Source organism: Poromitra crassiceps (genome assembly GCF_964638095.1).
Source record: "Poromitra crassiceps genome assembly, chromosome: 8".
In the NCBI taxonomy this organism is placed as follows: domain Eukaryota; kingdom Metazoa; phylum Chordata; class Actinopteri; order Beryciformes; family Melamphaidae; genus Poromitra; species Poromitra crassiceps.
In genome coordinates this window covers 6,850,384-6,873,097 of record NC_139629.1, presented here as the reverse complement: position 1 = coordinate 6,873,097, position 22,714 = coordinate 6,850,384, and the positions used below count along the sequence as shown (strand labels likewise).

At 41.5% G+C, this 22,714-nt stretch overlaps 1 protein-coding gene across 1 annotated transcript; it reads right to left on the bottom strand.

The window, feature by feature from the left end:
- Positions 1-1,260: 1,260 nt before the first annotated feature.
- Positions 1,261-22,700, bottom strand: stam2 (signal transducing adaptor molecule (SH3 domain and ITAM motif) 2). The gene is made up of 14 exons (XM_083640910.1): positions 22,577-22,700; positions 21,054-21,138; positions 18,600-18,675; positions 15,759-15,854; positions 14,203-14,349; positions 10,309-10,375; positions 9,839-10,034; positions 8,831-8,925; positions 8,552-8,634; positions 7,920-8,007; positions 7,483-7,537; positions 7,091-7,244; positions 5,353-5,504; positions 1,261-4,013 (listed from the first exon to the last, which is right to left on the bottom strand). Exons 1-14 carry the CDS (start codon positions 22,614-22,616, stop codon positions 3,830-3,832), a joined length of 1,518 nt encoding a protein of 505 aa, XP_083497036.1. The 5' UTR covers positions 22,617-22,700; the 3' UTR covers positions 1,261-3,829.
- Positions 22,701-22,714: the final 14 nt, after the last annotated feature.

The window sequence follows — 22,714 nt, the reverse complement described above, 5'->3', positions numbered from 1 at the left end:
TTGGGAGCAAATTCATCATATTACTCTTATGCTATCCCTAAGCTAATGCATTCAAGAAGAATAGGTCTATAAAAGAAATTGAATAGAAAACTTAAAAAGGAGTGTATTTATCCCACAGGCACAATGTACGGGAATAGTGATGAAGTGATTGAATTGATGTGTTTTTTAAATTAATTTCCAGCTTTTATTGTGAAGATTTTTACAACGAGATGAAATTTCATTACCATAAAAAATAACCAGTAACTAGTTATTAAGCCCCATCAACTTTAGCTCATTAATTGTCCCTGTATTCCTCAATTAAGAATGAAATAGGCCAGCTTGATCTCAGTAGATTTACCAAGGTAAACACAGGATAATAAAATCTCCTCCCTCATTAACATGTGTGTGACCTGACAGGAGCTTTGTGTTAATTCAGAGAATCTGGTGGGCTAGGTTCCCTGCCTAGGATGGCCTTGCCTTGAGTTTAATTCATGTAAGCTGTACAGTAACGGGCTACTTGCACGTTTCCGTTGTAGTAACATTTCCAAGGTCCCCAGTGTGGCTTCTCAAGAAGTCAGGAGCAGGAACTATAAAAAAGGCCAGGCTGATGAATAAATCATTGGAGTGTCTCCTGGGTAATGAAGATCATATTAAGGTGGCTGGCTAACCATAGCTGCTGACAACTAGGGGGGAGGAGAGGCTTGTGAGGTGAACAGTCATTTTAAAAGGTAACAAGATGCTGCGTAAGTCTCCAAATGTAGAGATGTGGTGTGGTATCAAGTCTTTTGTTCTTTTTCTTTATTATTATACCTTTAATATTATAGCAACAACCCAATAAACATATTTCTTCTGGGAATATTGAGCAGTAACAGAAATTTATTTTATATCTTTTTGCTTGTTCTTCTCTCTTGTTTTTGTTTATATTGTATGTTTTGATCTAATTGTTAATATTGGTTTAATTTCTTAGGTTATTGACCTTGCATAAGCCCATTAGGGTTTCTTGTCTCTGCATCGGCACAATATATTTTTATATACTTTTATCCTTTGTTCTTGTTTTTACTATGTGCAAATAAATAAATCTGTACCCACATGAGTGTGAATATGTGCAGTGCGCACGCACGCACATCCAATTCTGTCTGATGTTTTCTGCTTGCTTAACCTTTCTGTGACGTAATCATATACAAATAATTACTTGGCTTCCATGGTAATGGGGGGGGGGATCGTGACACAAGAGACTATTTTGAACACAGGTATTTTTTATTTCAAAGAATATGAGTCTGCTGTGTTACAAAAGGATTTTTAAAATGCTGGATACAAGGAACCTTCGCTGGAATATTTTAAATATACAGAATTTTAGATATACAGCAAGCTTCTGAGACAGAAGTCATTTTCCAAAGTTGTTTCCATGTCATATTTGATTTCTACAGAAAACAAGGCATCCAGTGGTACATAAATGTTTACAAAGTTAAGGTGCAATGCCAACATTGACAAAACCAGATATCTTACATCTAATATACAATGCCGTTAATATGAGGCAAGAAAAGAATGTATAGACAGAGTTCCTGCTAGAATCATATCTTAATCTATCAAGCCAGCTACTGTAACAACAAGACTGTAGATTCAAATAAATCTGCTCCTTCATTTTAACCCACAGATTGAAAGAGAACCATTTGGTTTGAACCATTATGATCTCCAGCTTCTCTGTCTTTGTCTTTGCGAGTTGTGATTTCTGAACATTAGGAAACATTTGGAAATTGTGTTCTGTTTGCATGTTGCCTGGACATTTATAGTAAAACCTCAAGAAAGGGGCAGAATAATTATTATACATTCTGAAAGCATGAAAAATAACAGATTTATAATATCCCAAATAATATACAAATCAAAGTACAGATGATGTAATTTACAATTTTGAAAATTAAATGTACAGACATGAAACATCTCAATATCCTGCATTTGCATAATAAGATATCAAATTGTGGAAGCTTAAACTGAATTTCAGAAACATTCAGGCTTCACTGAAGAACACCCCACACTCCATAAAGATGACAAGCAAAACGGTATTGATGTAGTCATTATAAATACAGATGTAGCATTTCCATCAGATGAGTCGATGCAGAAAGACTATTTGAAGATGAGCTCGTCAGAAAACACAAACCAGTTTCAATTAACCCAATTAACCCATACAATCTGATGAATAGCCTCAAATGAGTTTGTCATGGGCCTTGTGAAAATGTCACATCACAATGATAAAGAAGACACTTTACACTGAGAAAACACACACACACACACACACACACACACACAGACACACACACACGCACACACACACACACACGCAGACACACATCTTAAATATCTCTAAAGCAACCACAGAATGTATTACAAGGCAGTGAGTTGATGGGAAAGTAATATTTTTTTTAACCATTTACACAAATGTTAATATAATATACATATTTGAAAATATAGCTGTACTTCAGAATTGGATCTCAGCTAAAGTGATGGATGCTGGTGAAGAAAACGGAGCTCGTGCCTTTCAAATGTCTACACTTTCTTCCCATAGAGAATCACTTGTTACCTCTCCAACATGTTTTAAAAAGCACTGCCTTGGAGAAGACACCAGTCCAATGCCTTTAAATGGATTTGCCTAAAGGCAGATGAGCAAAGAGAATCAATTGCCTTCAAGGAAGAAACAAACAATTGGGATCAACTGTGCCCTCCTTCAGATGAATTCACTTCAAGACAAACGTAAAAACCAGAGGGTCATTAAAAACAAACAAAAAGAACTAAACGCATAATGGAGGACGAGGGACATTAAACCTCTTCCTCCTGTTGAAAATGACATGTTGCTGGAATTCTTTGAAAAGGGTCAAGTCAGAAATATGCGAGTAGAATGTAGGGTTGGTAATCGAAACTTGACAACCGAATCCAAAATGCCGAATACCAGGCACCGGTAAAAAAAAAAAGGAAAAAAAAGTAAAATTTAGGTCCTGCTTATAGGTTCAGAAACAAATTTCACTCGCACTAGTTTCAGTTTACGTTTCCGTGGTGGTGGCCGTGGCATGCACCTTTGATTTGTAGTCCGCCAGTAAAACCAACCGGCCTGCCCAGCTGACGCGCCTGTACGCCAGTTTGAATGTATGCATGTCTTCTTGTCTCCTAAAGCTACACACTGGTGCTCTTTCTGGACCGTCAAACTTACAGATCCTGTGATACGGGCCCATTGTTCCGGTAGAACCGTTTTGACCCCGCACCTCAAAAGAATCGAAATCAAGAATCGCTAAGAACCAGAATCAAGAAGCAGAAGCAGAATCAGAATAGTTAAAATCCAAAATGATACCCAACCCTAGCAGTACGGGATTGTACTTTGAATCGTGAAGTGTTCCATCTCTTTAGAATGGGGCAACAGTCGCTCTTGGCTCGGTCTTCTGCCGGTGTCCGACGACCCCGGCGCTGCATCAGCGGTGATGACCTGTGACCTTTGTGAAGACCTTCGTTGTCAGCCAGGAAAAAGAAGAGGAGACAGAGGGCGGGAGCAAGCTCACACACAGATGCGGCTATGTTGTTGTTGCCTCAGACGGCCGGGGATATTATGCACACAGACACAGTCTGACTCGGGATGAACAGCAGACCCGTGCGACACACACACCTCAACCGTTTCAACTTGTCGGGGGTGCGCTCGATTCAGCTCGTCAGGCACGGGATGGGAGGGGGGGGGGGGGGGGGGGGGTTACCAACATGAATGGTCCTAAATCAATAACCCCACACACAAGGTAAGCAGAGCTGAACACACCGCTAGAAACGGAAACGTTTGAGTTATGTATTCGTCTTAGGTCTGCTGTTGATCAGAGGTTTACAAGAGAGGCTGCTGATAATACACTGCCTGCTGCTGCTGCTGTGGTGCTGCTGGGTGAGGGGGAGCAGCCATTGGATAGGAGACGGGAGGCATGTTAGAGTTCGGATAGGCCGACATGTCCATCTGGGGTGGGTAAGGGGCTCCAGGCGCTTGGCCCATATACTGAGGGTTCATGCCACTGCTGTGAAGAAAGAAAGAAAGTCAAAAGGCAAAAACAAGTATGGGAAACCTAGTCTCAACTAGCCTGGTAACCAGCCCCAATGAATCCTTCATTAGGGTCTGGACGCAAGCCTATTTGCCACTCATTTCGGTGACGTATTTTTCAGCCCCAACTGATTGGTTGCTGTCTGTGTCAATCACCGAACTCCAAATCGCAGTAGCAAAGCAGCAGGACAACTTTGACAATACTTGCGCCAAATAACTTAAATTGATAAGAACTGAAGAGCTAATAGGTTGCTCCACTCAGTGGTTCCACTGCAACATCAAGGCGGGAGCGCTGTTGTAAAAAACAAAAACAAAGGCTTCCTCTCTTGCCTTCAATACTCTTTGTCTGCTACATCCGGGTACCGACACCGGCAACCTTTATAAACTTTAGCTGGAACCCACGAGCAGCTCAACAACCAGCCAATGGATTTAAAAGCTGATGGGTTAGTGGAAAGCGTGTGACTTGAACTGGTTAACAAGGCAACCGTTTGGTCACTCACACTGGCGTTTTTGAGCCCGTTGTCGGTGAAGTGGTTACAGCAGCAGTAGTGGGCTTAGCTAACGTAGCTAACAGCTAGCTAGCTATTAACATACAGGTGTGTTGTTGCTGCGCTGTGGATGGGCTTGCGTCCAGACCCATATGGAGTGCTGACAACTGCGATTCACATGGATACCAGTAACCAGGCTAAGTCTCAACACACCAGCAAATCAGCAAATTAAATGATCTGTTGTTTGTATTTAGCGACTGGATCTTGAATCGATCCTTGCATCTTTGACACTGACGGAAAGTTGGCTGATTAGAAATCAAACATAAGGCGGACAATGAATCACATAACACCACATCTGAGAAGATAAGATCTCTAACAAGTCTGAGGCCATTTACACCTGGCGCTAACATGCGTTTTCTGTGATCAGATTGCAATCAGATTGTGTTTTATCATTTGAAATGCCAGGTGTAAACACCCCAAAACGCATTGAAGATGGATTGCAATCTGATCGGCCAAACCACCGGAGGTGGTCAGGGATGCATTGTGTACACATTGAACACAAGTGCTAAATGCAATGTGTCCTCTCAATCTGGATACAGCAACTTTATGCAGATTGAGAGGACAACCATTCCTGTAATCAGATTGCAATCAGATTGCAGAAAATGCATGTTAACGCAAGGTGTAAATGGAATCAGGCCGAAGTGATCAAATACAATCTGATTGCAATCTGATGGCAGAAAACGCATGTTAACGCCAGGTGTAAATGGCCTCCCTGTGTACTCTACGGGTACAACCTTGCATATAATGGAGGGGACAACGTGTTCTTACCTCATGTAAGGAGCAGCTTGGTTGTTGGGTGGGGCTGAGGCATTGGGGGGCAGTGAGTGCAGTGGCGCAGGCTGGTCACTGGGCATGCTGTAGGCCTGGGCGGGGGGAACCTGGGGCATCGTTGGAGGCAGGTAGGAACCACCGGGGTAGCCCTGCGAGGATGGAGGGAGGGAGGGAGGGAGGGAGGGAGGGTGGGAGGAAGGGAGGGAGGGAGGGAGGGAGGGAGGGAGGGTGGGGGTCAGGATCTTGTTAATAGGTGATGACCAGATGTCTCAAAATGTATCTCCCGTTCAAACGAGGGGAATGAGCATAAGCCAGGAAGATACTGTATATATATATATACATATATATATATATATATATATATATATATATATATATATATATAAACACATTATTTATTTATATATATATATATATATATATATATATATATATATATATATATATATATATATATATATATATATATACATATATATATATATATATATATATATAGCAGCTGCTACAGAAGACCATAAAGAACATATGAATACCATTGTACCTTTTGAATTTCTAGCACTCATGTACTTCTAACTAAAAAGCCTAGTCACTGCAGGTGCAAGAACAAACAAGGTGTGTGTTTTTGTGATAGTGTACATTTGGCAGTGCTGTAGAGAGAGAGAGAGAGAGAGAGAGAGAGAGAAACAAACAAACAGCAAAGCAAGTACTGTGAAGGGCAAATAAAAATGAGCAGGAATGCCCAGTGAGGCGGACATGTTTGTGAATCTCTGGGAAGGGACAACGGACGGGACAGTGACATCAATCATTATAGAGAAAACAGCTTCTGCCAACAAAACTCACACAGCCACGACTCCCCTGAGAAATAATATATCATAAAAAAAACATGGTAGAAGGGGAACCTGACTGAATGTCAACCTATCGAGACAATGTTCTTTTGCAGTGGAAGCACGTTACACCTCGTAAAGGCAAGTGTCAAGTCTTGCTCCAACTGATATAATACATCTACATAATGAAACATGGACAAAAAAAAAACATTCAATCAATAGAAAGGTCAATGGCTCAATAGATGAAAGCGAGTGTATACCTAGTGCTGACACTCCAGGGAACAAGGTTGGTGGGGGGCGGAGTAGTCATTATTAAAGGAACACTCCAGCAATTTTCAACCAGCTTTGTATCATTCCAACATCAGTAGTTTATCATAGCATCGTAGCATTCATGCACAAAATGACATCACTGGTCCACACCTGAACTCAAATCAACTCTCTCAATACTGTCAAACTAAATGAATGCCTGCAACCCTGTTTAAAGTTTTCTGATAAACTACTGATGGTGTAAATCTGGTAAAGCTGGTTGAAAATCGCCGGAGTGTTCCTATAACATTAACAAACAACTTGTTTGAATTTCTGTATTTTTCAACCTGGGCCCTGCTTTCGTATTTGTTTATGTATAACTATGTGAGCAGAGGTTTTTGAAATTGGTGCAGTATTGACTTAGATTGCTTCACCCACATGCCCCTCTTACCGCACACATCCACTAAACAAACTTGATTTTTGCTACAGACGCACACAGGCTCAAATTGTTGTCGTAAGAGAGAGAGAGAAAATGAACGCTAGTATTTACGTTGCAGCAGCCAGTGTTAACCCTCTATCTGCCTGCTCAGTCAGTCCCATTGGTAGAGATAGATTTTGGGCAGCGTCGACTCGATAGGGCAATGTGGGTGCATGTGTCTGACCTGCATGGCTACAGCTGAGCCGGACGGTGCGTAGTGCGCCTGGGGCTGCATCTTGGAGTAGGCCGAGTAGAACGGAGCCTCGTTCATCAGCTTGTTATACAGCTCCAAAGCCTCCAGCACCTTCACATTCAAGTCTGACATCTCCGAGTGCTTCCTGCCAAACAGACGTAACGCTTGTTCGATAAAGACCTTATTGATATGTAGAAGTGCTTATGCTAAACGTCAAGAGTGCCCCGGGGCGGCCCCCAGCTGATGATCTAAGGCTGTATTCATAAAGAGTTATCCAATCTGATGTACTGATGTACAGGCCTTAAAATTAAGCGCTAATTATTATTTTGATTAACACAAGCAGTTCACTAGTCGTCGATTTCTTTGTCTCTAAACACTTTTACCTGTCAATCTCTTGTAGCTTCTCATCAATCATCGGGTTCATCTGCTCACACGCACCTGTTCAATCAAGAGATGTTTACACATAGTTAGAATAGAACGGTGTTGTCACGGCAATCAGAGCCAAGGCTGAGTGAGGGATGCTGGTAGGTTAGGCTGTAGAATTAGCTAGACCGTTTCCTTGTCTTTCTTGCTCTGCTTCTTTTATAGAAGTTGTCAGGGTCAAGACGGAGGGGTTGTCTGCCTTGCTCAAATATATCCGTTGTTCAATTCTGTTTATTGATTGTGTTTAGTTAGATATGGCTAGACTCATTCTCTGTCAAGTCCTTTGAGACATGCTTGTGAATTAGGGCTATACAAATAAACGTGACTTGACGCTCAGACCAAATGCGGTAGCCAGCGGCAGTCCTACTAGATTTACACCAGCGTTAAACGTTTATACCCTCCAGTTGGACCAGCTCTGCGGAGTCAGGAGCTGCATGGGCCGGGTCTGTGTTCTGCAGCAGTGCCAGGGTTCTGTCCATCTTTTCCTGCAGAAAGAGAGGGGAAGGAGGGGGTTTGGATGGAACAAGGATGTGGGGTTTGTACATGTGTGCGCATTTTGAAAAAGGACGTGGTGGGAGTGCTTTATCAAATGAGTAGAGCAGGCTTCATCATACAGATGGCAGTAAAATGCCCATATAGTTCAGGATAATGAGGAGCGTTATGCAGCAACCACAAGGTGTGACTAGACCTCTTAAAAGGGACACTGCGACGGTTTGCAACCAGTTTTGGGAGCGCACATCGGACAGTTTTGGCACATCAGCGCAATGAACTCTGGGTATTGGATGCCGTTTTTTCCGCAAATGTTTCGTCGATTTGAAAACAAGTCTGCTACAAACTCAGAAATGAATTTCCTTTAACATAATGTCCACATGAATGTGGCCGGAGCATCCCTTTAACACTTAGCAAAAACTCATTATGGTCGAATATGGATACTGATCTGATGTTGAGGGGCCAATGTGCAGGAATGTACCATTTGAGCACACAATGATCATCGTGGGTTTTGCACTGGGGGCTATGCGGACGCAGTACCTCATCAATGCAGACAGGCTCGGGCTCCACTTTGGTTTCAAGGCTGCTCTCTTCAGGACTGGCTGTCTTTTCAACATAAGGCGCTGTGGAGGGAAAGAGGATGATTTAAATCTGCAGCTCTGGAGCTCATTTGCCCCAGTTTAAAGTTTACGGGCAGAGAGAATGCACAGGAGGTGGCATGCTTTGTGAAGTCAGCAGGGACTAAAACAGCTGGGAAAGCCACAGCGCCAGCATCTAAAAGCAGATATGTTCTCTGTCACATTAGATAAAAGACCTTACCAGCCTCCGGCTCCGCATCCAGGTTGGTTGTAACAAAGTTGGAGGGGAAGAGCCCCACTCCTTTATGGTTCTCTCCTTTCCACCAATTTGGGTCGCTGTACATAACACGGAATGGGAATAAATATCTACACATGAGTTCACAATGGCAGAAATACTTATTTATACAATATTTATTTCTTCACTGAGACAGCTGATAAAACTTTTTTCTTTAGGTTAGGTTCAGGTTGTGGAATAATGTTTACCCATCTTTGTGGACATAAATCATCATGGTGCAAATTCATAGTGTAAATACAAATGTGTATCAAATTGGGGCAAGTTATCTGATGACAGGGTTTTCTAAAAAGCATTTTTGTGTTAATTGGTGGTTACTTGGCTTGCGATGATCACCAACTGAAGGAGTTTACTTGGCTTTGTATCACTACATCAGTGTATATCATTACAATAGTCTTGAGCCTTATTTAACTATCGTACATCTCTGAACTGACCAGCTGAGATACTGGAGATTATTGGCACTTCGTTTTGGATGCACAGATTTGGAAGCCTGTCAACGATACTGATAGTAGGCCTACTAGGCTATATCAGGCAGTTTGAAACACATGCATGCATCATGCATGTATGTTTTATGCACGTGTGTGTGTGTGTGTGTGTGTGTGTGTGTGTGTGTGTGTGTGTGCGCGCGCGCACTGAGGCAGTAGCAGGTTCTTCCCGCAGGCCACGAGACTCCTTAACATACACAAATAAACTCCCAACAATCATGTAGTAGCTGTACTGTAGCTGCTACCATTATGTATGTTTAATTATGTCTATGCTATTTGCACCTACGTGCAAACAGCATGTTTAATTATGTCTATGCTATTTGCACTACGTGTAGTGACTTGTTTTTATTGCTTTACTGCCTTATTGCTTGTTGTTTCTCTTGTTTTCTACTTGTACTTGTACTACGGAGTGACAATAAACATCTTGAATCTTGAGGTCTGGTTCTCTACTGTGTGCATTGTGACACGTTACCTGTCGTCCAAAACCAGAATAATCTCGCCAGATTTGAAGGTTAGCTCGTTATCCTCAGCTGCTTCAAAGTCGTAGAGCGCACGCACTTTGCGGATCTCCCGCAACACACCGCCGTTGTAGTTTGGGGGGTCGGAGGTGGCGGTCAGGGGTCGGGCATCCCCCTGCTGTTTCTGCTCCTGCAAGGAGAGCTCGATGGCTGTGGGGTGTGTGTGTGTGTGGGGGTGTGGGGGTTTAGCAAGAGGTGAAGGAGGGCAACGGATGAGGAGAGAGAAGAGAGGAAAGAGGAGAGGGAAAGAGGGTGGAGGAAAGGGTGGGGGAGAGGAGAGAGGAGGAACATGTGGATGAAACAGGAGAGGTGTGGGTGTTTTTCAGATGTCAAACACATATAGGCTTAGTGCATCATTGGAAAATACACAGGCGCAGTAGAGGATGATCTTTTAGAGTGTATGGCGGGTTGTGTTGTGCCCTACCTTTGGCCAATTCGTCATCATCGACTGCTTTACTCACAGCAGGAGCGCGGACTTTTGTGCTGGACACCTGGGGTCCACACAGAGAGAGGAGGTTATTTCTGTGTGTGTGTGTGTGTGTGTGTGTGTGTGTGTGTGTGTGTGTGTGTGTGTGTGTGTGTGTGTGCGTGCGTGCGTGCGTGCGTGCGCGTGCATGCGTACGTACGTACATACGTATGTAAAGGAGTGAGAGAGTGACAGTGTTTCCTCCGCCGTTGGAGAATTGCACATTTATTTTTCTATAACAGTATGTGCTTTGCACCATTTATTTAGTTTTGATGTCTTTACTAAAGACATCAAAACAAAATAAAATAACACAAATGGAATTATGGCGTGACTAAAAAAACAAAACAAACAAATCAAAGCCATCTTATATTTTAGATTCTTTAAAGTAGCTGCCCTGACTTCATGACATTTTTCACGACATTTCATATTATCGTGAAGCAGCAGGGGGCCGCCCGCCACTGCTAAATGTATAGCGGAAACCCTGAGTGAGTGAGAGAGTAGCAGACTGGAAGTGAAAATGTAATCCCATTGACTGCATTGCCACCTGTAGTTCATATGAGGTACTACACCTTTGTGGTAAGGTCATTATGGAATATTTGTAGTTTAGAAGTGCTGTTCAGTGATTGTGTCATTTCCAAGGTTGCTGATATCCAAGAAGCTTAAAATAAGCCTTCCACACCACCACACACCCTTCAGAGACAAACCCTCAATGCACAGCTGCATCATTCTCTTGTGTTTAAGGTGATTATTTGTCTGCTCCACAAAAATGGTTAATGAGGTCAAAGAAGCCAAAAGGTCAACTGGTCATTGTGCCCAGTTTTCTTCACACCTACAAATCCCAGTGGGTGAGTTGATTTTGAATTGTGTGCAGTGGGAAATTGTGTGATATTAAAGTTAATTAAAAAAATGAAGTCACAATGTCACAACCTCACATCGTTCAACAGACGGCACAAAACAAACTTATAAGAGTGATCCTTAAGGTTAATCCTCGCACTCATCTCGTTGCTGAGCACTTTAAAAGACTCAACTGGTTAACGGTTGAAAAGCGCACTTTATATATGAAATTGCGGCTCACTTTTAAAATTATTTTAAACAAGGTTCCAAAGTACCTGCTGCAATATTTCTCACTTGTACGTGAGACCCACCAGCACTTTACTAGAGGCAGGGAAACAGACCTGGTCCCCAGTCGTTTTAAGACCCTGATGGGGAAGAACAGCTTCCTCTACAGTGGAGCTGTTCAGTGGAACCTCTTACCCAAGGAAATTAAAGAAAGTACCTCCTTGAGTGGTTTTAAGTAGGGCTGGGTGTTGGCAATGATCTCACGATAAGATACAGTACGTATCACGATACTTGGGTCACGATACGATTGTATCACGATATATTGCGATGCATATTGTGATATATTGCGATATTCTACAGAATTTACTCAAAATTAAATAACAGAGCTAAAGATACAACACACTGTGTACCACCCAGGTAGTGTAATAATATGTACATCACTTTATACTGATAAATTAGTGGACAGATTTAGTCAAAACTACTGAGTGTTGAGTGTTACTGAACGCATCGATATGGGAAATATCGATACAGTATCGATTAGGGGTGGGAATCACCAGATGCAGAGGCCTGGCATGGCCTGCAAAAAAATAAATATATATATATATATATATATAATTTAATATCGCGATACTTGGCGTCCAAGTATCGATACAGTATCGGGAAACAAAATATCGCCATATATTGGCATATCGATTATATTGCCCAGACCTAGTTTTAAGAGGACCTTAAATAGATTGCTCCAGACTGTAGATTAATTTTATTATTTTACTAGTTTTATATTGTTTTTATTTTATTTTTTTAACTGATTTGTTAATCATTTGTTAAACACCCCCCTGATGCCGTTTCTTTTTATCTTGTATTAATTTCTTTTAATGCAAGTTAATGGAACTGCACCCGCCTTACACACTGCTGCTGCATCGTATTTCTGTTTTAATCAGTGTTCTATGTTTTGTTATGAACAATTTGTTTTAATTACATATGGGGACCACAATGGAAATAAGCCCTAGGGCTTTATTGTTTTTATCCTCGGTGATTTCCTGTGATGTTTGTTTTTAACTTATGTTTGATATTTGGTGCTTGTCCTCTTCTTTGTTCTTTTATCTTATCACCAAATAAATTCATTCATCATTCAACAAAAAACAAAAAAACAATGAGCACAGAGAAGCTGTGACAACAGCAGATGTAGGTGAGTTACTGTATCTAAGAGAGCCCGAGCAAAGTCCACTCCAGCACTTAGTTGACACACATAACACACTGTTAACACATTGAGTGCCACAGCGCTTCAGTAAAATTGTCTGGAGCCTGTGCCAGATTCACTTCCATTCAGTTGAAAACAGCTATAGAATTTTTTCTATTAGGGCTGGACTCTAATGACTGGACTCTAATGAAACATTGGACACTCCTGCTTATTTCAAAGAAGAAATTTTGTTTCTAGACAGTTCCATTATGAAATGACAGCCTCTGAAAGAAGAACACTTTCAAGGGTTTTCTGCTGTCTTTTTTTACTTTTCAAGATAAAGTCACTTTTATGAATACTTTTTGCACTCTAATTTCGGGCACATTCGCTGACTCTGGCTGGTATTTTCTGATGTGGTGACATGGTGTAGTTCTGTGCAGCCTGCGTGCCCCGCCCCACCCCCCCCTCCCCCCCTCTCCACCCCTGAGCTGCGGGCTCCTCCCCACACGCACACAGTCTTTCTGTCAGTCATTTTTGCTGCCTCCGTTTTTGCCCCGGGCGGATCCCAGCGCGACGAGGAAGTGGCAAACGGGACTGCGGGAGGGGGTTTGGCCGTTCGGCTTCGGGTGCTGCCTTTCTGGCGGGTGGTCGTGTGGAGAGACTATGTGCAGGCGGATAGACAGAGGCAGAGGAGCTCAGTTGTGGGCGCGGATCGTAGCCAACTGTCAGCTGCAGACAGAGCAATCTATATGGCTCTGGCTGCAGCATGCATCGGTGTCTCGTCTTTGATCACGGCTTTTCCGCTTTCTCCTGCACAAAGTAAAGGATCTGAGGTGGGTGGCGCAGCTCCCGTGTCGATTTTTAAGGTGGCGCCGTGTGATCCCTTGAAGGGATTCATGCTCACTGGCTAGGTACGACCTTAAACAGCAGAATTATGGAATAATATGAATTATGATTTTAGGACCTCCACAGACGTCCTTGGCACTTCTCGTTACTTTTTTTTAGGACGTCCACAGACGTCCTTGGCACTCAATGTGTTAAATAACACATCACAGTGTTATCACATGGCTCTGTTCAATATGTGGTATTTAAATAAGACTATTTGCAAAAGTTGAAATATGTTTGGTGTTGGAGAGGTCACAGGCCTCCGGCCTGGCTATCGCCGGCGGAGGCATAATAAAGGAGTCTCTCATCACAGTAGTAGTCATTTGGGTGCGTGTATATACGCACATATCTAGAGAATTGCAAGAAATATGTGAGAGGAAATTCCACTCTAAGCTCTCTCCTTGCAAACAGACGAGCTCCACCCAGCCAGCCTCGACCTTTGTGTTGGCAACACATGGCGGGTTGAATGATATTATCAGTCAGAGTATGCATTTTCTCTCATTTGATAGAACGTGTTCGGCTGTGGCTGAGATTAACGCCAGCAAAATGCTGCTAAATCTGATTGTGGCTGGCGAGTTTGTGCGACCAGCCACTTTTGGCAGGGAAGCAACCGTCATTTTGGAGTTCCTATTCCATTCTAAAAGCTGGATGAACGGGGTTGGTGAGGTCTTGGGATTGACCAGACACGGCTGCTTGGAGAGAGGAAAGTGAGCTTCTGTCCGCCAAAGTACCTGAGAGCCTGCGGAGGGGAAGCTGATGCCATCGTCTTTCAGAGACTTGATCGTGGCGCTGATCAGACTGAGCTGGGGCTCCTTCTGGAAGTCCTCCGCCCACTCCACCATCAAGGCCTTCAGCTTCTCACACACTTTAGGGTGGGCCTGTAGAAAACGTGCAAATAGTCTTGTTATAATAGTCTTGTTATAATAGTCATAATAGTCATGTTATAATAGTCATGTTATAATAGTCATGTTATAATAGTAATAATAGTCACGATATAATAGCCATGCTATGTAGTCATGTTACAGTAGCCATAATAGTCTTGTTAGAATAGTCATGCTATAATAGTCACAATGGTCTTGTCATAGTAGTCTTGTTACAATAGTCATGTTGGAATAGCCATAATAGTCATGTTACAATAGTCATACTGTAATAGTCATGCTGCAATAGTCATGTTGTGATAGCAATGCTGTAAAGTCATAATAGTCTTGTTATAATAGTCTTGTTATAATAGTCATGGTGCAATAGTCATGTTACAATAGTCATAATAGTCACGCTATAATAGTCACGCTGTAACAGGTATGTTATAACAGTCATAATAGTCTTGTTATAATAGTCATGTTATGATAGCCATAATAGCCATGCTGTAATAGTCATGTTGTAATAGTCATGCTATAATAGTCATGTTATAATAACCATGTTATAATAGTCACGCTATAACAGGCATGTCATAATAGTCATTAGGGCTGTCACTTTTCATTCGAAATTCGATTGCAAATTCGAATGTGGGGGAGGGGTTCGTGTTCGATATGTAAATTGACTGTTCGATTTTTTATTTTTTTTATTAACCAAAATTAACCAACTGCTGCTTGCTGGTAATGTTAATCCCATGTCAGAAAAAGTCTCCAGATTTGTCGCGTTAGTCTCTTCTGAGAAAGATTGTCTCCAGGGTCTGAAAAGTTGTCTCGAGTTGGATGCAGCCAAGTTTGTGAGGCAGTGTTGTGACTGTGAGCGTCCCAGCTAACACGTCGGGCTGATGCCCGGTGGCCTGGACTGAAAAAATAATAATAATAATAATTTAATTAACCAAAAAACTTCGAATATATTCGAACGAATTTCGGGCAATTAAAGTTTGTTTATTTCGTTTATTTTGGGGAAAAGTGACAGCCCTAATAGTCATGTTATAATAGTCATGTTATAATAGTCATAATAGTCATGTTATAATAATCATGTTATAATAGTCATGTTATAATAGTCATGTCTGCCAACAGACCCTAATGGCTGCCAATTAACAGGCATGCACTGTAGCTCTTAATGGACTGGATACTTCAAGTGTAGGCAACCGAAAGCAATGAAGTGCTAACTAAAGTATGCATGCAGCGTTCCATCTGCCAAAGATGACATTTCAGTTCATCTAACTCATGTATTGAGTGTGTGAGGTAAGTGTGTGCTTGTGTGGGAATGGCAAAGGTCAAGTGTCTACAAAGAGCCGACAAGAGAGAGATGTTGTCATAAAAGCGGTCATAAAAATAGGATTTATGAGCAAAATAAAGTGGAGAAGTTCACCTACCCGGCTCAGCACAGTCCGTACTTCACTGGCAAACTCTCGCGAGCAGATTTCTAAATGGAATATTTTGCCACCATTTGAGACACAGGCACCCAGCAGCTGGAACAGGAGAGGTGCAAATGGTTAAGAATGTGATAGAACACCTGGCATATTACAGTAAAACATCCACTCAAAAACTACCGGATGCAGTAGATATCTGGGATAGTGTAGGAGCCATTCGTGTCATGGTCTGTTTCTTACTTTTGGGCCTACATCAAGTTTTCCACAGGGTGGCAGTGTGGACATGTGAGCTCTGGTGTAGTCTATATTGCGCAGATGGCACAGGTTGCCAATTATGCTTGGGTGATGGGGAAATCAAACGTTTTTACCGCTTATCAGGGTTTTACAATAGATGTGGGTTAAAGTCCCTGGAAACCAGAAATATTTCTTTATTATTTAGCATTTTGAGTTCATCACATCACAGGATCCTATGTTAATAAGCCACCAGCCGAATTTGAACGATGATGAACGTCGCAAAGTATATAAATTTAGGTTTGACAGCCATGGCAAAACTCATGAGATTTCATTATTTTTTAGAGTGTACTTTCTCCCGCGGACTGTGTGGGCTTGTCCAGTCTACAGCAGGGAAATTTCTGTCTCTCGGAGAGCGCGAGAGAGAGGGGGGGAGGGAAATGGAGAAAGAAAGAAAGAGAGATGAGTGCACACACCGTGTGTGTGTGTGTGTGTGTGTGTGTGTGTGTGTGTGTGTATATGTGTGTGTGTGTGTGTGTGTGTGTGTGTGTGTGTGTGTGTGTGTGTGTGTGTTCGCGCGTTGCTCCGCGGCTCCTGAGAGGAAGAGATCTCTGTCCGTTCTTTGCCCCCACAGCGTGTCTGTCTCCCACTCTGTGTGCTCTCTCTCTCTCTCTCTCTCTCTCTCTCTCTCTCTCTCTCGGGACTAGTGAGAGAGAGAGAGAGAGAGAGAGAGAGAGAGAGAGAGAGAGAGAGAGAGAGAGAGAGAGAGAGAGAGAGAGAAGCACATGGCCTGAAACCCGACACCTTGCTAATCTCACAAGCATAGCGCTTGGCAGACGGCACACAGAGTGAGAGGGAGACGGACAGCGAGGGAGCGCTGTCACTGGGGGCAAAGAACGGACTTGCCATAGGTGGGTGCGGATTGCGCGCGTGTATAAAGGTTATATAGAGCTTATGACGTCATAAGCTCCTGCGTTTTAGCACCTCGCGCACTGCTGTCTTCAATGAGGAAGTACTTTGTAGAATCTTGTAGAAAAGTGTCGATTTTAAGGCTTTGGGTTGAAAGTAATGTATAATAATTTCGGAGGCACAAAATTACTAACATAAGACCCTAAATAACATAGTTAGAACGTTTTTGTGGATTTTGGTTTCCAGGGACTTTAAGCTCAATAGTTCACAGAATAATTGTGCTACCTGTAAATTGTATCCATCATTAAATGGGAACCTCTCACCCAAAGTGTAAACATCACCTGCACATCAATGTTTTGAAGCATGTCAAAAACACCTGTCCTACACCCAACTGAGTGACTAATTGTTGTTCCCCAGGATAGTCACTACAGATAGAATGCATCTCAACCAGGGAAGAGGATTTTTAATAAAATCGATATGTATATCATATATCGCAATTTTTTTTCCCGCAACACTGTATCGATATTTCAGAAACATATCGTGATATATCGCCATATCGATTTTTTCCACAGCCGTGTGTGTTCAGTGACAGAATAAGAATACTTTTTATTTCAGTGCGTTCAGTAACACACTCAACATTCAGTAGTTTGGACTCAATTTGTCCACTAAGTTATCAATATAAAGTGATGTACATATTATTACACTAGCTGGGTGGTACACAGCGAGTTGTATTTTCAGCTCTATTTTTAAATTTTCAGTAAATTATGTAGAGTATTGCAATATATATCGCAATTATGTATTGTATCGCAATGTATGGTGATACAATTGTATCGTGACTAGGGATGCACATTTTCCACAAATTCCAAACTCGATCATTGCTAACGTTAACAATCAATCAATCGATTAATTGTAATTAAAAATACAAAATTTTCCAAACCATACCAAATGCGTTTTTTCCTCAATAAAATGTTTATTTATGCAGCAGCAACGTATTGTATATTTCTCACAGCATTGCATTGCATAGCCTACGCTATGAAACACATAAAAACGTGGACACATAACTTTTTAAACATGTCAACATTTGCCCAGAATCCCCTCACGCCCGCAGTTGCTCACTTACCCACGCAGATTGTGACGCGAGGTTTAATGCGTTGCTTTTTATGTTTTGATCGAGTAATTTTTCTTTGCTCGAGTAAATCCTTAACAAGCAATTAATCGAGTTTCGATTAATTGTGTGCATCCCTAATCGTGACCCATGTAGCGTGAGGTCCTTGCCAAAACCCAGCCCTAGTTTGATGACAACAGGGTTTGAATTCTCTGAATGAGAGGGCAGGGAGGTCTAAAGATAGAGCAGGCCATGTGACCTTACTTGGCTGCTCATGGTGACTCAGTCAGAGAAAGAGTCGTCATATTCCTTGTGTCTTAGTTATCGGCCCACATACAGTAATTAACTCTTCTACTTCCTGCATGGCTTTAGAGAGGGATATCAGCTCAATGACAGCTTTTATTCGTGCAATAGACAGTGGACACTTGCTTTTGTCCCTTAAATGAGAGAGAAGAGCACCGTGGCTGTAAGTTGTGCACAAATAAATGCACTAGAGGTCTACCGAGACATCATTATCTGTATCTATATCTGTTCCGGAAGTTGGTGGAGGAAAGTGTGTTGTGTTTTGTGTGATGGTAGCATAAAAAGAGAGAACTCACGGTGAGGGCCTGCATGGCAACGTGAGGCACCTTATGGTTGACTCTCTTCATGATGGCTCTCAGGGAGTCCTTGGCTCTGTAATAGAACAGAATGGATTAGCATAAGTGTGCTAACGGCTAGTGGAAGTGCTCATGGTGGAAGGCTATGCTTGACAGTGACTGGACTCGAGTGAGTGAAAATGTGGACTTTCATAACTCCCACCTATTAACACCAGGTGTTAAGCAACTATCACTGAACAAGATATTTAATTCATGTTGACAGTTCGAAAATCACCCAGCTAATTGCCACTTGCTACTAGCCAAAATCTAATAAAATGCCAAGTGAAAGGTATACTATGCAAAAAAAAAATATATATACACGCATACAAAAGATTCCCCTATCAATCATCACTTATGGCCCATTGGAATTGTGTGGGGGGGGTGTTTACATGGAGCGACACCGCCCTCTGCTTGTTTTGGCAATGTTTTGGTTTTCCGGGACGTTTTTGGGTGGATACATTGTGTACAGGTCCACGTGGGAGCTGTATAATGCCCAGCCAATAACATCGTTCACAGCGCAACAGCCAGCCAATAGCATCGCTAAGATGTTCTCAGTGGAATCCTTCAGCAGAGCGGAGTCAGCGCCGCACTAAAACCAGGAAATAGAGCTCCTTCCCAGATCAATGTTTGAGCTGTTTGGCGCTCTCATCCCTCGATGGTTTGAAGGTATGTGTTTATTTGTGTTTTTAATAGCACAACCACTGTGAAACTAACAGAGAATAACGTTTAATAGCTGCGTTTGAACGGTTTATCGGCGCTCTCTCTCTCCATATAAACACAACCTCGCTCGACCACATAAACACAGAACACAGCAAAACAATGTCCCATCACTAAATACACACAGGGCGCAGCATCTCTCAACATAAAACAAACTGTCACACTATTATATTGGCCAGAAGTGATCATTTTGAGGGGATATACAGTATAATGTTTTTTTTTATTATTAAATAGTTGCATTGTAAACGTTTAAGTTTGAGTTCCTACTCGCAAACATGGGTATGATTTCTCAACCCCTAGTTGGTCCCAGCGCATCATTTGACATAATTTCAACATGGCACCCATGATTGTACGAATTTAAGACACATTTTTTACACATTTTTATTTTCTTTTTAACAATATTAAGCTTTCAGACCAATCAGCATACTAATAGAATAGTTGGTTAAACCCATACAATTAAACATTAATGTTGTTATTAGCTGTTAGCTTAGACAGCTAATGGCTATTAGCATCCATAGTTTTGCGACTTGAAGCTCGAACGCACGTAGGTCGGAGATGACACGTTTGCCACTGGCCAGCTCCTGCCATAAATGAATGCAGCAGTATAGCACACAAACCTCAAGTTGGCTGATGCTTGTTTGACTTCTACCAAACTGTCTGGTGTATGAGAGCACACTGGATTTCCATTATGCACAGCTCTGGAGCTCTGTGCTGCCTAAAAACGGTGACTACCATAATTTTCCTAACCACCACACATTACAGCTAATAAACCAACTGTACTGTACTGTAGGCTATTTTCAATTGCAAATTGTCAACAAATGTACTGTACTGGAATAATAAGCAGCTCTGGTCATGAACCTCAACACTGCTCAAATGAAAACTACAAGCCAGACATGGCCAATATGCGTTTGGCAGGAGAGGATGGTGTGAGTAAATAAGGCTGTTATTATTGAAACAGAATGACTTACAGTGTTTCCCACAGGATTTTGAGAATTTGTGGTGGGGGACCGCAGACCCCCTAGGGGGGTGCGGGGGCATGCCTCCCCGCAAGATTTTTTTAAACATTTTAAAGTAAAATGCATGAATTTGGTGTACTTTGAGAAAGCTTAAGAGCAAAATTAAAAGGCTAGATCTATGAAGAACATGTCATCATTACTGTGCTGTGGGTTTACAATGACAAACTAAATTTCTCCCTATAGGTCAGGGATACTCAACTTGCTTTGCCACTTTCGTGAAATGATAGAAGGCGAGGGGCCAGTTAATAAACAAACAATATACATTTTTCTGTAGCGGATTGTAGGTTTTTGGGGTGTCAGCCGGAGTTTAGGCTGACAGTGTTGTGCACACCGGATAGTTAGTTAGGTTAAGTTAGTTAGGTTAAGTACATACATAAGTGCCTGGGTAGCGAGCAGATGGCGGTATTTGACAATTTAGCAGCTAAATCATAGATTATTGAAAGATATTCCATATTCCAGACTGAAATGCTATAACAGAAGTATTGGCCAGAATGACATGAACATTTATTGGACACTTATTCAGCGGATATCTTGCATGTTGCTTTCAGGTGCACTGTAAAAAAAAAAAAAAAAAAAAAAAAAAAATTGTGGTCAACATCTTATTGTGGCGGTCAAAATATTATTGTGGCGGCCCGCCACAAATTCCTTTATGTATGGGAAACACTGACTTATTCCAGCTTACCCATTTGGTGTCGTTCCAATCCTATCACAGATGTCCATAATAACGCCCCAGTCATCTGTTGTGGTGTTTTCATTGGTTGCCTTCTCTGGAAATATGTCAAACAGGGATACATTATGGTCCAATGCAACACACGCAAACATTTTCTTTGGTGTCACTGCTGCTTGTCTCTGAACATAATCAGTAAGCAGAAATGTCAATACCAGTGGGCGAGTTTATAATAATAATAATAATAATAGTAACAACCTAAAACAGCTTTGAATCATTATACAGTACACCAAGGCCACCTTGTTTATACTAAGTATATTATATATATATATATATATATATATATATATATATATATATATATATATATATATATATATATATATATATATACACACACAGATCCTTTAAAAAAAAATCAATATCATGGAAGTTCGTTTTTTTCCATAATTCCTTTCAAAAAGTGAAACTTTCATAGATTATAGATTCATTACACACAAAGTAAAGTATTTCAAGTATTTATTTGTTTAACTTTGCATAAGTCTGGCTTCCAGCTCATAAAACCCCCCAAAACAGTATTTCAATAAATTAAATATCGCATATAAAACCAATCAAAAAAAGATCTTCTGAAAAGTTATGTTCATGGCCGCACTCAATACTTGGTCGGGAATCATTTTGCTTTAATTACTGCCTCGATGCCATGGTATTTCCATATTGTAATTTTTTTGAATTATAGCCTTCACTCTAAGGTGCTGTCAAAGCTTTCAGAGCTATCGGAATTTCACTAATTATGCATATCTACTGTACTGTGGGAGTTTTGTAAAATAGTCGAATCTAGAAAACCTTTAGAAACAATTTTTATGTTATGACACCATATCGTCCCGACTATAGCACCCAGAAAGCCAGCACAAAACCGTGTACTATTGTCTGGCCATAACTGGCCTACATACTGTTCTGATACAATACAAAGACCATGGTGTTCCAGGGGGAGTGATAAGTGCAGTGAACAGGGGAATTTGCATGGATATTTAAATGACACGTTCAGTAATGTTTATAGGGAAAATATGCAACACATCTACAACATATTTACCTAACGCTAAGCTAACAGAATATGATTATACAGTCTCTATGCGTATGGATGACTCGTCTTGTGTTATTTGCAATATCAGATGTTGTCAGGCCCATGAAGCAACATATTTCTGATGAAGTGACCTCACTTTCATGTGATTCAGACCCACTAGCCAGCTATGCTCGGTTTAAAATCAAACAGGGATTAACACGAAGTTAATTTAGGTTAATTAACAACACGGCATTCGAAATACTTTATGGAAGTTGTTGACAAGCAACCAGCTAGCTACCTAGCAAGCTAGCAAGGTCCCAGAAACTACGACACGCAACGCTAGTAGTAGCCAGGTTGTTGATGCTGTTGTCAGAAACGTCAGTGCTGCTAGCTAGCGGACTAAGCTAAGCTAACTCAAAGTCTAGCTGGCTAACGTTAACGTACGCCGTCGCGTCTTTCAGAGAAACAGTTCACTTACCAACATCTTGGTCAAATGGATTTTGGGCAAATAAAGGCATGGTGACGGTTTAAAAACAACCAGACCGCTTTTAGAGTAAAGAAAAGTCAGTGAATGTTCTCAAGACTAAACAAATATCTCTTCCTTATCCATCAACTC